The sequence below is a fragment of the Lepisosteus oculatus genome, chromosome 9, assembly GCF_040954835.1.
Source record: "Lepisosteus oculatus isolate fLepOcu1 chromosome 9, fLepOcu1.hap2, whole genome shotgun sequence".
Taxonomy (NCBI): Eukaryota; Metazoa; Chordata; class Actinopteri; order Semionotiformes; family Lepisosteidae; genus Lepisosteus; species Lepisosteus oculatus.
Genome location: NC_090704.1, coordinates 8,167,762 through 8,185,996, shown reverse-complemented (window position 1 = coordinate 8,185,996; position 18,235 = coordinate 8,167,762). Strand labels below are relative to the sequence as shown.

The following is an 18,235-nucleotide window of genomic DNA, read 5'->3' as shown; positions in this document are numbered from 1 at the left end:
GAGCAAGATTCCATGCAAGAAAACAACGAACTAGCATAAACTTGTAATTGCCGTAATTCAGAGCTCAAGAAAATACTGAACCTGTAGTTTTGCTTGCAAAAAAGCCTAGTTGCTAGTGCTACTGCGACACTATCAAGTTACTCCCTACTTAACAGTATGATTAAACACTGAAGTCACATGATAACCCACACCGCATTCCTCCTAGAAAATGACAGCAGGTCTACAGTACTCAGAATTGCACAGTTAGTGTATCAGCTTGTCCTCACTGTAATCAAGCCAGTGAACTGGAATGTTGCTGCATCATGCTGTTAAAGGCACAGCTCCATGCTAGTATGTGATCAAACTGTCACCTTGACCTTAACACGTCCCAGACAAGAGATTAGAGTGAAAATGCAAGCTCTTTTCAGACACTGGTTTTCCTCCATCGGAAAATTACTTGCGTCTGTTTCCTTGTTTAAACATTCTTCTTTGCACCTTGTAATCTCTGCCTGCTTTCGTCACAAATCCTGTAATCCTCTCTTCCTTCTTTTACAACTGCATTGGCTCTCACATGACATGGAATTACAATATGCAAAGGGGAGAGACACAATGCATTCCCGTGCCCACAGTATGCCTCAACTAATCTGTAGCCTCAACTAATCTGTATTTATCGAAGTTGAATAAACATAAAATAACAAAAGGCACTGCGGTACTACTGGGGTTATTTGCTGTGGTACAATATAAACTTCAATTTCTTTTTACCCTTATCTCCCCATCTAGTCCAAGCAGTACTGAATACCTCAGCTGTCTTTGATTTTGAAAGACTAGCCTTTCAGATTTTTAAATTAAGCCAACATTTCATTTACAATGCAACAATAAAATAACTGCACTGCAGGAAACTCATAAATTACACCACCACATATACACAATATATGTTAGTTTCTCAACGACAAAACAATCACTTCGAAGAGAAGTCTTATTTGCACTGCAAATTTCATTATACTATAATCACAACAAGGTAGTCTGATTAAAACCTATGGCATGATGACAAGTAGCAAATGTATATGAATAAACATTTAAAACATCTGAATTTAAACAGTATAACTTCTTAGGTCCCCATCACTTTATGCAAACTGGTGTTTTTATATATATATTACTTAAAAACAAAACCGTATATATGTAGTATAATCATGATGTATATGTAATTACAAAAGTCATGTCTACAATTTAAAAAAAACTTTTTTTTATATAGTCTCAAAATAAACCTTTTTCCACAAACTTCAGAAACTAATCATTTTGCACTGGTTAAAACCACAGAAACTCTTAGTTTTGAGGCTCATCCATGAGGTCGGAGAATCCTGTCGGATACTGAGTATGTTTTACTAGGCTTAAATCTAGAAAATAGTGAATATAGGAGTTTGGAAAAAAAAGCGATGAGTATTACTGCAGTCACACAGGAAATTATAACAAGGCACTTATAATTATAAGGCATATGTTTAAAATTTCCTTTAGAGAAGATATTGAATACATAATACGGATTCAGACTAATTCTAAGAAACTTAAATTCTTAGCCTACTTTTTCACTTAATTTTGTAATGGAATAACCTACACAAACATCTCTGTGGATTAAGAAGAGAGGAGATATTTTAAAACAACTGCCAGATTAAACACAAGACACAAAGTGCAGCACACGCGCTGCAAAGTGGTATGTAAAATAAAGGAAATTTGAGGAAATTCTGCAGAACATATTTCTTTTAATGCATAAAGAACTCCTTTACAATTTAAACAGACTTGTAAAATGTACATTGCATAGTTCTATGAACAATATACATGTACATGTTGTAATTGGAAAAAAATGGAAATTATTTCAAGGTCTCATATACTGTGGTACAATGTACATGAGAGTAATATATACTGTATTTGGTGCCATGCTGTTTTTGTATGAAGCTCAGAATAACATGGTCAGAAAATGAGCAAAACATAGGCACAAAAATGGTTTTACCGGGAAATAAATATTTAATACATGAAGGCTATTACAAAGAGAAAATTACTTCTGTCTGTAATACAGAAAATCCTGAGTAATGAAGCAAAGTTTAAGTTTAACATGAAACTTTGGCTAGATCAGCTAAGATTTTATTAATTCTGGACATGGTGAAACAATATTGCTAACTGATAACATCTCTTATTGAGAAGTCCTTTGGAGGCCCTTAGATTCCCAAACCCACAACTCATTTAACATCCTTTAATAAGGGCGTTGAGTAAGGCAAGGTGTACAAAAGATTGAGATGCACCTGATATGGGCTAACTTTCGAGAACAGCGCATTTCCAGATTAACGCTCACTTTGAAGTTCTTAAATGTTTGTGTGCCTCTCAACAGATTCACCTGACAAGACATCCTACCTGCCACAAAGAGTAAAAACTTCATCAACTATTGGACAGGGTGCCTGGAACACCATGACAAAGTGATTAGTGTAGTGGCACTGTATAAACAGCACTGGCTTCAAATATATTCATGGCAAAGCATAACTTCAGTTTAGCATTGCTTTCCTAGTCTTCATTACACTGACACACTTCTTCATGATATCAGAGGTCGTGCAGATAGGTTGGACTGATGAGATAGGGGCCCCACTTCTGCTCATGGAAAACGTAATTTAACATAATCGGTCAACACACCAATATACAACATCTTTGGGAAATGGAAGGACAATGGATAACCCAGAGCAAGTTCCAGTAAATCAAGGGAGATCATGATAACTCCATACAACTTCATACAAAAGGCTCCCCAGCCAGAATCAAACCCGAGACTCTAAACTGTCATGCTAATATGTTGTCCATATTTGACACCTGATTAATCAATACAGTTCTTAAAATGGGGAAAACAAAATTATTCATTGCTTGCACAATACTATTATTGTAGTAAATATCTAACATGCAGTATTTACTGCTGCTGTTTTGCTTGCAAATGTGGAAATGCCAGATCTTTTAAAAAAGATTTTGGATCGATCAACTGTCTTTGCTTGCTGTTAAGACCCTCTTACCACAACAAAGTGAGGACGAATGGGCAAACTTTCTCTACAGTGAGTACAGAGGAAACATCATCTGCTTGGGACCCTGCAAGATCCACAGTGCCTACAGCACATCAGGCTTTGAAAGGTGCACTGATGCTGCTTTTACCGACAGCGCTGCAAGCTCCTAAGTGCCTGGCTAGCTCCATGTGATGCTGTTGCAAAGAAAGTCAAAGCTACCAACAATATTTGATAAGGTAAAAGGAAGATTAACAATCTTAAAACCTTTACTCCTCCAATATCATATAATACAAATCCAGATTGAAGGCCAGAATGGTGGGGTCCCTTTAGTTATTCCCTTTGATGTCTCCTCCTCCCCCCCTTTTAACACTGTATCCTGCAAGAGGGCGGCAGATACAATGAAGCACAAACTGTAATTGCTGTTATAATATGCTTTAATGTGTATTATATCACATTAAAATGAATAAAAACGCAAAATAAAAAGGTTAACCTGGCCATCTCAACCCAAAACCAGCACTGCTTCATACCTTAGACCTCTGGTCTGTCTGCCAGCTTTGAACCATTGAGGACTGGACTATATTGTAGCTCAATCTACACTTGCCTTTAGTGAGCTCATCCACTCATGAGGCCACATAGGGTACCTTGTATAAAGGGCTTTGATTACACAGGGGATATTCACCAGTGCAAAGATTCAAAGAAAGGAGTTTGAGTTTGCTACGTTCCCTGAGAACTAGGACTGAGAAAAACATCTGGTGTTACTTTAAATGGCAGATCAGAGTAATGTGGCAAAGCTGGTAATTAAAACTCACAAAGTAGTGCACATCTCTTCCTACCGCACAACCTCACCAAAGGTGCTGAATCATGCTGCTCAAGAATCAAAGTGCTCTGGTCCAAGCCTGTAGGATTACAGCCCAGGCTCATTCCCAGCCTGAGTGCACACGGTTGTCCTGCACTGCTCCAGATTGATGCTCAGCTCCACCAGCTGGCCCCAGCCCACTTTTAGCTTCTCCCTGAAAGGCACAAGAGAGAGGCTGTAGCACAGGTGAGCACTAGGGTCACTCAAAGGATCAGGTCTGGACCCACACACACAAGAGCACAGCGTTCCATCTGGCAGCCTTTAAATGAAGAAAACCTCTTCTACTGCTTAAACCGGACAGGTGCCATGAATCTTTCACAGCAAAGAGAAAGAAAAACATAGGTATCACTGTTGTGGCGATTCCTGAATGGTTTCCCCTACATCCTTTCTGTGCCGACATATTTCAATTTAAAGAGTCATCACTAAAGGTCTCAACAAATCTCAGTTTAATCATGATGTTCCTTTAAATCAATAGGCATTAACCAGGTAAATTCCAGGCACTGATACCCCATGTCTCATATTTGCTCACCTTCAGAAATATAAGAGGGTGAAGATGTACAGAATCCTACTATCACAGGAGGCCAAGGGGAGACAAACCTCTGAGGGATTAATTACATACACAGCAGTGGCATGCTGTGCTGGTAATTGTTGTGCACAGCAGGTTTCCAGAAAGTGTTCTTTTTAGCTCATCAACCTTTAACTGTGCCTGCGCTAAGCAATTGTTTTTTAACCCCTGATACAAAAATAAAACGGCATTTGGGAATAAAAGGAAAAGGGGAGATTGAAGAAATTGATTATTTTGTATTATTTCAACAGCTGACAAAAGACATAAGACACTCATTTTCCTATCTGCTTCCTGGGGCCTGGAAACAACATTGCTCTTTTAAACAGTTTATTTTACTACTGAAACTGATTGACACGAAAAGAATCAGTTCTGACGAGTCAGTTTAAAGCAGGGGTTTCCAGTCCTGGTCCAAGAGGCCAATGCTGCTTTTCTAAGTCGCCCTACAGTTCTAGCATCTGAAAAGCTGAACTGATCCAACTACACCAATAAAAAAGTTGATTCAAGTAATTAAGAATTAAGCTGAAACAGAAACCAGCAGACTGGTTCTCCAAGACCTGGACTGCACACATCTGATGTCAATCTCCTATTGAGGAGCTGCAGAACAAGTGAATACTTTTATCCTTTATTGGACTGTAATAGTAATAGAAAAACATAAGGCAGGTATACCTATTTGCACATTTTTTTCATTTTGTTTATGAAAATATATTCTAAATAATGTAACATACTGTTAGGAATGCACTGATGATGCTGTTATTTTGCATTACTGTGGCAATAAGTTAATGTGAAATGTTAGAAGTGACAATTTAAGGTTTTGGCATGACTTTGTTTGGAGCTACCTCTCTCTGGGGGAAGAGGGATTAAAGAGGTATATGTACTGGCAATTAATTCTACAACACCAATTTAATTATAGATTATTTCCTCCAGATATACATATGAAATAACAGTAATACCAATTACTTTTAAATCCTCCTATTGTCAAAAAAAACTAACCATGCTTGAATTGCCATGTAAATGCTGTTCACAAAATAATGCAGGCATTTTGTTTTCAAGACAAAGAACTTTCTCATATTACAGTACAGGAATGATAGAGTGATTCTTGGCTAAAGATCCTCACTCAACATACACAGCACAGCCACTTCTGTTGGTTCCAGTTCCTACTTAATGCTTACTTAAGTAAATCTCTCTGAAGCCCAGGTTCGGTTTAAATCAACATCTCTCCTTCCAGATGCAGTGCCACTATTTATAGTAGTGACTGTACCTCCAGGCAGATATGTAGATTTTAACAGTAGCACGCAAGTTTCAACTGGAAAAACACTGTTGTGTACACATCAGCTGTACATAAATTCAATAAAAGGTCACAACACATTTTCATTTCTGAAAGACCAATTAGGTACATGATTCACAGGATAAAAAGAACGTCTGAAAAGGCTTTAAAATATCCTTCATCTGTTCTATGGACTCCGTGATCACATGGAAACATGGAAAAATCAATATAAATTCATACATAAAATAATCCATTGATTCTTCATGAATAACATCTTCCTCACAGTACTGCTTCATGCCGCATCTAGTTTACTATTCAGGCAAAACAAGGGATTGTCCACATCCTGCTATACTGTTCACATTTTAATTTTTACAAACAAATCAGAGCATTTCATCTAGTAGCTTGGACTGAGTTTTTATTTCCAGATAATATAGAGGAAAATAAGCTCAGGATTAAATAACTTACAAATGTAAACCGCATGGCTCTTTTTAATTTGCCTACTGACCTTTAACTTACTATAATCAAATAATTCAAGCAGGTGGTATGGAACATGTGGTCCACTGCCAGTCTCATTAACAATTTCATTACCTTCTGCTGAGGATTACTAGTGCACAGTGGATATTTAATATCCATTACTCTATTTCTGTTGCTTTCGCTCTGCACGTAGCAAAAGTGTGTAGCCTCTCACTTCCAAGTAAAAACACAAACGTGCATAAAAATAGCATTAGAAGCCAAAAACACACTCCCCTGCGGCATTATCAACAATCTATGCTGCTTACTTCTGCGAAAAGGAATAACAATAAAACAATTACAAGACATTTCTCATTGATTTATCATGTACTCAAAATCAAGAACATCCATGACAAACAGTTGTCAGGAAACGATTAGCTTAAAAAGCAGTCCAGCGGGCATCTTTGCCAGACACAAGTACTTTATTATGTCACATGGGTGCTTAACCTCCTTAATAAAATTTTACCACACTTGCAGATGACCTTTTATAGGAGGACTGATGCATAATGTGCTTCTCGTGAAAGTCCACAGTTAAAAGCAAATGAAAAGTCAGAGACTAGCGATTGAGAACAACTCAATCATCATCAATTATTTTAGTTCACGTAGGGAGCTGCATCAGCATGTGTTGGCAGCAAAGGAACACGTAAAGGTTTATTCCATGCTGAAAAGAGAAGAAAAGAAACACAGCATTTTGGCTGTGGAGCCTTTTTCAGGTGTGACGTTAATTGGGTGTGAATAATCAATTATCTTAGACTTCCTTCTAATTCATTGCTTTACGAACATCTCCAATAACCAGTGGATAAGCTTTTTTTTGCATATATCAGTTTCAGAGAGCCCAGCAGTCCTGTTCATAAGGGATATGGCAGTGACCTACCCTTTAATTTTCACCTGCTAGCAATCAAATTGCATCACACTGGCTGGAAAACTACCAGTGCTTGTTAATCTTCAATATTTATTTTGTGATATGTAACAAACACAATCGCAGTGCAGTAAGTGAACTGCCAAATAATAAATAAATAAATCTCACTGTGTCAACCATTTCAGGGACTGATCTGTTATTCTACAATTAAAATACTATTTTAACAAAATATCTCTAAAACAGATATTCTGATTTTGAATATCACTAGGAGCTCAACTGATGCTTTAGTGTTTATTATTCGTAACCTCAAGTTTGTGATCCGTAACCTCAAGTTTGTGATTTTTGTGTGTTTGTGAATTTTGTGAGCTCGCAGAAAAAGTAATTTCATTGCCAGCAGGTACTGCTGCACGCTGCATTGTTGTGCATTTGATAAATAAACTTTGATTTGATTTTATTCTATTTCCAAGACTTATATGGTTCGCTTTTCTTCCAAGGCCTGACAAAAGGATTTCATCTAGATTTCTAAATGCTGTAAAAAAAAAAAATCTCCCTGGCTGAACGACTAAAAGTCCACAAATGAACTACAACTCTATTTTGATGTTTCTGATTAAAATGGCTGGATCAAAATGCCATCCACATTTGTCAGATGTTTGTTTTGACCCCTTTGCAGCTCAGTGAACCAGTAAATCTCTCCCGCTGGGTGCTAGACTTCAACAGCCACCTGTTTTGGCAGCATGTATTATTTATTTTGTAGGGTAATGGGGGTTTCATCATTCCCTGGCATTCAAATGTCAAGAGCCAGAGAACTTCCTGGTGGAGGAAGGGAAGATGATCTGTTGAAAAAAAAAAGACTGACGTTCTGAACGTAAACATAAGGCAGAAGAAGGTGCTTCGCAAATTCATACAAATGTCACCATGGAGACCTACAGTAATAACATGGTGCTGCCGCGGAAAAACACAGGCAATCGCATCCTCTCAGATTTGTATAGGTGAAGTTCAGTGAAGCTTTGAGCACTTAGCAAAACTATTCCACTGCATGGTAATTATTTATACGCTGCATCACTAATGTAACACTTCTGTTTTTCAACATAGCAACTCACCTCCCACTCCTCCAAGATGTTAACTGCTAAGACGACTCTTCTTCAACACTTTCAGCATGACTAGGCTTCTCTAACCGTGGAGAAGGTGCCAGTGGTTAAGATTCTGTTTTTTTGCGGTTGTTGGTGGCCAAGCTTTCTCGCGCTTGTTAAGGAAAGAAGGAACAGTCCTGTCCTAGTCATCCCAGTAGAAAACACGCTTGTGCTTTGTTTGCTATTACTTGAAGGTCCGCAGACGGTTTCTCAGATATTTGAGCAAAATATTTAAATGCAAATATACTGTAATACCTCCTCAGACATACCATTAGTACCAACCAAGTGGTCAGAGAATTCTCAAAAGATCAGCGATGAACAGCAAGCACAGTCTGCATGAGAAATGGGATTATTTACAGTTTCGTTTTTGTGAGTGAAACACAAGCCTGTCTTTCGGGGATATAAAGACACCAGTGGATCTACACTTGTCAGCCTCAAATACCTATCCTTCTACCTCTCCAGCTTCATCTTGGAAGCATCTACCTGGTTGTATTAAATATTGCAGAAACCGCCAACAAAAACCAACTTCACCACAATAATAACAGGGAAAACAGTTCACAACGAACAAAAAGACAAAATTTAGTACACCTAGAAACTAAATCCCATACCCTGTCTGAAGCCTTATTCTAACAAGGACATTGCTAACTATTTCATGTCAGGATTTGCATCTTAAAGGTAAAATGGATGACTTAATGACTCTTCTGATACTCAAAAAAGCTACTGTGGCTATCACCAAAGTAAGATAATCTTGTTCAGGTGCTTAATTTTAGAAATGTATATCCCTAAGAAGAGGAGTTTACAAATGACAGAGTATCAGGGTTATGTAACCGCCCTTGAATCAAGGTAAAGACGGCAAAGAGAAATTGATCTCTTGTTTAGAGAGAGGATATGTAATGCAAGGAGCCCCTTAATCATCCTTCAGACTGATTAACGGGAACTCTTCGGCATGATTCCAGTACCTCGGGTACGACAATGGCTTTGGCTTGAGCCATTCAACCCAAGGTGCTCGTCTCTCACACACATTTGTGAAAGGCACTTTGTGTTACTAATTGTTAATATTTGCTCAAGTGTATGTTAAAGAAAACTAGATCAAACAAGTCAGCCTCACATCACTTCTTTTCCTTGAAGAATAATCATGAAAAAGATTACACGTTCTATAAAAACACTAAAAGAGGCATTTATCACATTCATAAATTGACAGACTTAAACAATTGCTTATTTGAATGACTTTGTGCCTGAACATTTCTCTTGAAATTATTCGCTTTGTCTGTGTTTTTAAGCATTAACATGTATTATTTTAAAAACTTTTATTTTTATTTTTCATGGAGCAAAAAAGGATAGGAAAACACGAGACACATTACAATTCACAATGGGATTGAACAGATTCACTTAAAATACTTTAACTAAAAAATCTGTAGTTGTTGGAGGTGAAAATACTTGAACTGCCCATCAACACTTTTGAATGACATGAATTTTATAGATCTTCCATGATATTTGATTGTTCAGTTACTGGGAACAAAAGGAAACATATTTGAAAAGTGTTGAGGATAGTAAGAACAAATCTAAATAATGTATACACATCTGGGAATTAATATTCCTGGGCCAGGAATAATCATGAATCACAGGTTCACACATTTTCTGAAACATCTGAGTAACAAAATAACTTAAAATTCCTTGAAAATAATTTTCTTATGTTCATCGGCATTGGATCATAGCATGGATTGTGGGCTTACTCTTCTTGTTTTAAAACAGAGTGTATCGGTGCTTAAGCTGGGATTTAGAGTCACTGCCAGGAAAGACTTAGGAGAAAACGATGGAATGCGTCATGTGTTCTGAATCACCAGAATGGAAAGTTCATTGTCAGCTTTCATGAAGAATTCAGGTGCTTATTATGCATTGCACATCTAGTTCCCATTGAAAGGCATGGTGAACAGGTTTTCCACACGTACCACTGAACCATAGAGCCCTGGTCAAAAGAACAGGGTGTAGGAACAATGTACTGAAATCAGATTCCAAAGCACAACACTGGCAACTTGCCCAGACCCACAGTGCTAGTCTGCAAGGATCACTTTAAAGTTCCACTAATGTCGTTCTCATCACGTGCTCAGACTGTGCCCTAAAGCACCAGTCATATGAGGGCTTCACTAAGCATTTACTATGGTAGCTTGATGGATTAACTCATGATTTACTCTTGGGCTCACACCTCAGCTTTCCGTCTGTAGCAACACACACACTATTATTTATGCTGTGGCTGCTGTACAGCTAAGTGGAAAAGATAAATGATGAAGTGGTTAAATCCCAAGCTGGGGATGACTCTCAGAAGACTGGGTCTGGGGAAAGATAAGGCTGATTTACTTCTGCCAGTGGGAGACAAACACCTAACATGTCCTAGTAGGATCTTTATTTAATCTGATTAATGCTCTATAACAGATTTGGCACCTATCCTTTTTCTGACCACTTTATCCAGGGTTCCAGAGGAGCTGGAGACTATCTCGGCAAGCAACTGATGCAACACAGGATTCGCCAGTCCACTACAGGGCAGATGCACAGACACAAACAGGCGAGCACCCAGGGGAAACCCACGCCAACATGAGGAGAACATACAAACTCCAGGCAGATGACACCCCAGTAATGGTACCCATGACGTCAGCGCCTTGAGGCAGCAATGCCAACCAAAGCACCACAATGCCGAAAACAACAGATTATACACTACGGAAACATGATTCTACATGGAATGTCAAGACAATCTGTTTAATAAAAACAAAGGAATTAATAACTGATGTGGCGGGAATGTGTAATGTGTTTGGTGAAATGGGTTATTTCAATATAAATATTGATCAATACTGTCAATATTGATCAATCAAGACTGTCAAATGAGGTCAAATCAGCAAGACGTAGTACTAGTTATGTCACATTTAGAATATTTTTGCTTCATCTACGGTTAGGATAAATAAAGCTGGGCTGTTTCTTAAAGGACAATTGAATACGATGCCAAAGCCTTTTTTAACAAGAACAAAAATTATTGAAGATGTAAAACGGTTTAGTCTCAAGGGCATTAATACTAGTTGCTAATTGGAGAGTCACAATAAGCAAACCTGTAGTTTTTTTCCTTAAGACTTGATTATAAAAGCAATATTTCAAAGCATGGGACACGAAGGACACTTAAGACGCTGATGATATTCTCGTAGTGTATGAAGCTTCAAAGTAAACTGCCGCTCACCTGTACTCCTGCCGAGACAAGCATTCAAACAGCTCCTGCGCTGTAAATCTGGGCTTCATGCTGGCAATCTGAACATGGAAACGGACAGGAATCTCACATCAGTGAGAGAATAACACTTCATATCAATTACGAAATCATTCATGAAACACAGCAGGATTTATGAGCGTCATTATTGTCTGAAACAATATTAATAATGTGGTGGAGCAGTGAAAGCAACAGGATGTGTCGAGGATGTATGTATTGGAAACTGATACTACTATATTAGTGATATAGAGTTAGATACTGTAATCCCAAGTATGAACGTAACCGAGTTTGATGAAATGATGTTGCTGAGTAGTTTACCGGAGCTACAATTTTATACCAGAGCTGTATTTGGTACATGCTTACAAGGATCCCTAATACAGCATTTCATCTTATTGACGATCGCTAGGTCACTATCATAAATTCCATAATTATCATGGCACTGTGTTTGAAAAAACAGTATCAATTATATTCAAATTATTGTGAATCTGGACGGTAGATTTAGAGGATTCTCCCACAAACTAAAGACCTCTCTGCTGCAATACATTTTTACCTGAGGTTACACTGGACTAGACATTAACTCCCCCCCAACCTTAATTACCACCAACTAGCCTTAAACCAAACCGCAGCCTGAACTCAAACCCCTGGCAAGGGTAAAGAAAGCGTTAAATCTAGGGTTATGGTTGCTTCTAACATCATTCAAACACTGCTGCTTAAATGCCATTTGGCAATATTACCTACTGTAAATATACCATGGAGCACATAGTATATGGAGCACAAGTCTTCAAACATAAAAAGACAAAAGTGCAATTCAATAGTCATTATTGATTTATCTTTATTGTGTGATTGTATGGTCAGATACACATTTCCAGTTATAGTTGACTCCATGTGCTAACAGTTATTTCTCACCTCACTGGTGGTAATGAAAGTGTGCAGCACGCTCACATCTTCAAAGCCACTGTCTGATGCCAAAACCCTAAAGGACAATACAACATATCATTCAGAGAGTTTGGAAACCAGCTGAAGATGTATTTTCTTGTATGGAACCTTTAGTCACTGCACAAGTTCTAAAAGAGCAAAATGCATTTTTGAGGCCCCTTCAAGCAGTTTTTGTGAACAGTGAAGAGCCCCATAACTTAGTGTAGCCAACACCACTATTCCAAAACTGTCCTGGCGAAAGAGGAACCTGTTCTAAAGAGCAGGGAAAGGTTATGGTCCTTGAGTAAATAGTGCAGAAAGAAGGGGAAAAAAACACTTTCACCAGGCTTTATGCATTATACATGTCCTTTCCTTTCAGCTTCTGAATAATGGAAAAATCATGTGGCCCATGATGAGTCACTGAGAGAATATGTGATCTGAATGCTGGTGCAGTATCTTTCCGTCTCCTAGGCAACAAGAAGAATTTGCTAAATCTACCCTTCATCAAAGGAATATCAAAGGACAAGCAAACCAACATTATTACACTGCTGTTTAAAACGAAGGAAGTCTGAGTCTGGAATAACAACAGGACTCAGTACAACAACAAAAAATGATCTCTAATAATTCTACTGTCTTTGACCTTCTTATACCACTTAAGAGTTTATCCTGCTTAGAAAAACATAAGAGTAAAAAAGTATTATGCATTTAGTTAGAAATCTATAATGTTCAGTTAGTTGATTTAATTCGGTTATAGTCTTAGATATTTGATGAGAAATAAACGGCTTCATTATCATTCCTTTTAATATATTTAAAAAAAGAAGTCAATAAGTATGTGATTTCATGATTACGTACAAACCTGCCATTCAATATGTACTCATTTATTAATTCACTGATGTATTTCCAGCAACCTCTTTTATAGATTTATATTTGTCTTGTAAACTCTAAAACCACAGAAAATCCAGTAGGAAATGAATTGCATCATTTAAATAGCTGTGACAAGGCAGACAAGAAATAAAGGGCATTTAAATCGAATGGAAACAATGTTTTTCTTTCCCTATGGAAAATCCCCAAAATACAGTAACTAAAGCAACATCTGTATTTGGAATATATGGATGCTTTTGAATACGTGTTCATGCTTAGTTACTGGAATTAAATAAAAGTGATTTTTTTATTGAAATTGTTTTCAACTTTTTCCAGTTTGTGGCTGCACTAGCGATGGCACGTACTGTTTATTCACTGGAGGCTCACAGGGCTGGAGCTGGGTAATTGCACAGGCCGGGGCCCGTCCACACACTGACCTACATTCACACACAACCTACAGCAATCCCAGTGGAGTTAGAGGGCTGTGCTGTTCATAGCAGGCATAGTGCAGGATCCCATGTATAAAAAAGGCATCAGAAAAACTCAAGAGGGGCAAAATAAAAAAGTTTGAGTCCAGGGGAATGACAGGTAAATTAATTGCTGAGCTGTGTAAATCACCAAATTCATAAAACTTCATCTATCCTACAGATTTTATCAAGATACCCAATTGCTGCTACAAAACCACTCTTTATATGCAACTACAAACAGGCCTCTATTTGCAACTGGTCTAATGCTTATACAAGCACATTTATTCCCAAATACATATGTGTGCAAATATAATAATCCTGTATGTATACATACACAATTATGAATATATAGAGGTGGTCAACTGTAAATGGAAAAAAAAATATTTCCTTTTTAACATTTTATTGTATTATTTACATCTGATAATTTGACTACAACATCTTCATGAAATGGTCCATAATTTCTGTCCCTGGTATTTACATATTCTATGGAACAGATCAGTCTTCCAAAGTTGTGGATGGAGCATTTATTTTGATCTGTTATCTTTTTTTAGGTGTTGATAATGTTTTTAGGTTTCTGGGTGTCTGCCACAAATAATATGATACCACATTCTTACAGATCCTTTCACACCTTCAATGCATACATTGCTGTTAACCCCCTGAGATCCCAAGACAGAATACTAATATTTCTGATTCATTTACACCTACTGCTATAGACCTCAAGAAAATTACGCACATACGGTACATGTAATTATACATACATAAACATAAAATACACTGGACTGCATAAAGGAATGCAATGCACCCAATACCCAGGGCTTAACATCAGTATAAATGCACCGAATTATGTCACGAGTTACTTCAGCTCAGCTGAAAACCATTTATTCAACCTGGTCTCTCCTCTGCCTGTGTGCTTGACAGCAAATACAAATCACATTAGCAGATTCCACAGCAAAAGATCCTACTTATTGAGGTCTCTCTCAGACGGGTGATGACGCACTAGCTCTCACTAGTAATGGCATAACATTTTTTATAGTAAAGGCATAGCCCCGATGGAAACTAATGGTTTCACAAATTTCTACCTGTTTAAATATAATGTATATGGCCAAAGTCTGTTTCAATTTCCCCTTTCAAACCAAATCTCATTATTTTTAGTTGAAATGTCAGAATCTACCATAATAAACTGATATAAAAAGATAATTAATTCAATCAAGAAAACACAGTACAAACAAAAATTATGTCATCCCTCAACTCTTTAAGGAACTATAGACAAGAAGAGAATTATTAAAAAACTTACAAAAGTATCCTATAAAATGTTTAGAAGGAACACAATGGTATTCAAACCTTCAATATAGAACACATTTGTCAAAGTATTATTAACAAACCAACCATTTCCACTTTATCTGAAGCTGACTGAAAAAAAACACGTATATCCAATTATGGAAACATAAAACTTTTAAATTCTAAAACTGAACACTCTTATACAAATTCAACAAATCAAATACGTATCAAACCTAACACTTAACTGTATCAGATTGTTTCCTGTTCATAAAGTTACAAAGGAGTAACTGGAAAGGGTTAAAAGCTTCAACACGCAACACTTGTGAAATATGTGAAAGAACAATGTTTCGCAGGCTGTTCTGGCTCCATTTGATCACTGAGAACAAAAGACCCCCCCATGAAAATCTGTTCCACAATTAGCACCACAACTTTAATTTGTATTGGCAGTGCTGAAACCCTGTAAGGCACTGAATATTTGAAGGGAAGGTTCTCTCTAAAAAAATCCATCCTTAAAAATGAAAGCAGCTACAACTACAAGGCACAATACGGAGCAATAAGCTTGAATCAAGCTTAGAAAATGAAAACTTAAAATCTCAATGTCCTTTCACAGACATCTCAATTCCGTTAAGTTTTGTTGTGATTTTACAGGTTCAAATGTGCAGTGACACTTGCCTTTTGTCTGTTTTAATCCACAAGGGTTTTCCACAAAGCTGTCACATCTGTTGTCAAGTGTGGGGGAGTTCAAACTCCCTGGCAAAGCAAATCATTTCTCGATGAATCTAAACATTCCATACTTCGTAACAAAGGATATTTTATGTTGGCTTTGCGGCACACAATGGTGGACACTACAGAAAAAGTAACACATTCAACATATTTCAAAGTAAAATAAATAAGGAATGACATTAAAAAAGGGTTTGAAATGACAGCTTCCTCTCCATTTATATTTTACACTAGACAAAAGAAATTCATTGAATGCAACAAATTGCCCAATCATTTGTATTCAAATGAGTGGATGCTTTGCTTAATGCGTGCCCCTTGTTTTGAAAGATTCACATAAAAATATTATACATATGTGTTTGCATACCAAACCAAAGGAAAGCAGATAAAGTGCAGCTCCAAAAAAAAAGCGAACCCACAGGGAAAAGCACTGACTCCTGTTTTTGTCACAGTTTTTGTCTCTTCTGAAGATACCTATCGATCACTTCTGAGGCTGGGCAACGATGGATGGAACATTCTGCAATATTTTTTCATTTTCTATCAGCAGATGTCTTTGCTGTATGTGAGTAAGATTCAGTAGCTGTGCCATTTGTATGGTGCTGAATGGTGGAGGACTTTTTTCTACGTCTTCAGCTTTCCACTCCAGTTATAAAGGGAGGATGGCTTTATGAATTTCAAGAATCATACAAAATGTGTTTGGCATTTGTGTTAAAAACCTTAACACATATAAGGCCAAAATAGATCTTTTATAATGTGGTGATCACAAAAAAAGGCTTGATCTTAGTCCCATAGGCAAAATAGGAAAAAAATATTGACAAACCAGACATACAGCAGATATTGATTTCTGAACTTACTGCTAATAAGAACTTCTGCCAAACAAACAGAAGATTAAAATGTCTAAATATTCCTTGCAAAAGTTCTAATCTGTTTTATTTTATTCCTTTATATCGAGGATTAAGTGCCATGGTACAAATAAACTACTGCAGGTTACAACAAAGTCTTAAACAAAACAAAGTACTTCTTCAGTTAAGCAGGCAATTGTGCCTTCTGGAAAACCCGAATATAATGATAATGTTTGCCATACTTTCATAAAAAGTAGTGATTCGATTAGCGGTGCAGTCATGCGGGCCTGCTTTGTTTGCACTGCACATGACCTGTCAGTAATGAACATTTACTGTTGAGCGAGTCTTTTCTCACTGCAGAAATAGCCTGTGTCATTTTTCAGAAAGGTTGGAAAATACAAACAAATACTGAATGTGTCATTTTTCAGAAAGGTTGGAAAATACAAACAAATACTGAATTACAGATTTTTGGAGGATGAACAGAAATTACTCGGTAGCTGCTGGACTGGATTACATGTGCTTTGCTGGATTTTAGGCAATTCCAGACATAATACTTTATTTCCAACGTGTGCCACATTGGAAAATTATCACAATACAGTAGCAGTTTTAACTCCAAACAGAGAGAAAAACACAAAATCAGATCTGTATTTCTAAGAAGGAAAAGCAGGAAGCTCAACATTAAATTACTGAGGGCATGATTGATCTAAGATAGCAATTCCTAGAAAATGAAAACGAAAGTGGCTAAATTTCCCAAGCAACCTACCATATATCTTGGAAGATTTATAAATATTTTAACACACAAAAGCCAGAAGATAATAATTTCATGCCTTTTCCCCTTCAATATAGACATAAAAGAATGATTCTAACTGGAAAATACAAAAATCCAATCACCAGTAAACCAATGAGAGGAACACAGGAGAAGCAAGCTTTGCTAAACTGAACAAAAGTAGTTAAAAAAAACTTCAGTTTCACAAGTACTTAGCGACCGTATCACACACTGACCAGACAAAACACCAAACCAGAGCCCTCCAGCCCTGTAGAGGTAAGTTTACATATTAAAACAGTCTTCAAATGTCCACTTCAGACAGTGTATAAACAAAATAACCTTATTTTGAACACAAGGGAGACAACATAGAAAAGCTTATCCTGTTATTTACCCATAAACTATGATATTATAAGATGTAAATGGAAAAATGATGACAAAAAACTAGAGCCTCCCCCTCCAAAAGCATCTTCTTGGTATTTATTGTGGATAATTGGCAATATTTAAGTATTAAAAACTGCCCTGCAATGAACTGATGTGCAACCAAGGTGCAGTTCTACATGTGCCCTGTGCAGTATGTACCTGTATCTTAGAGCCTCAAAACCTGACCTAAATAAGTATATTCTTCCCTAGCTTTGCTACCCAAAAAAGCACTTGATTGTTAAAAATACTGACTAAAGACATATGTCGAAATATGTGGACTATCATGGTCAATACAAAAAAGGATAGCAAATTACAAAATAAGTACATATAAGAAGACAAGGAAAGAAATGCAAAAAAATAATGGCTAGAATTTCTAGCCAAATACTAGAGTTTAATTTCAAGCTAATTAAACTCCAGCACCCAGTTGTACACCTCCCTGTGATAATGCTTAATAGTAAACTTGCTGCACTGCTCGACTTTAGAACCAATTACCTGCACTATTAGTTTCGACTTCTTTTCATGGGGTCTAACACACC

General features: G+C 37.1%; 1 protein-coding gene across 8 annotated transcripts in view; it reads right to left on the bottom strand.

Annotated features, from left to right (window-relative positions):
• Positions 1-1,713: 1,713 nt before the first annotated feature.
• The window catches only part of swt1 (SWT1 RNA endoribonuclease homolog), a 30,655-nt gene continuing 14,133 nt past the window's right edge, over positions 1,714-18,235 (bottom strand). For 7 of the 8 annotated variants that reach the window (XM_069194064.1, XM_015355053.2, XM_015355058.2 and 4 more), the window contains 3 exons: positions 12,340-12,406; positions 11,410-11,477; positions 1,714-4,015 (listed from right to left, as the gene is read on the bottom strand). In XM_069194064.1, coding sequence (XP_069050165.1) covers positions 3,910-4,015; positions 11,410-11,477; positions 12,340-12,406 — 241 coding nt within the window. In that variant the 3' untranslated portion in view covers positions 1,714-3,909. The remainder of the gene's footprint in view (positions 4,016-11,409; positions 11,478-12,339; positions 12,407-18,235) is intronic. The other variant, XM_069194066.1, reaches the window with a different exon arrangement.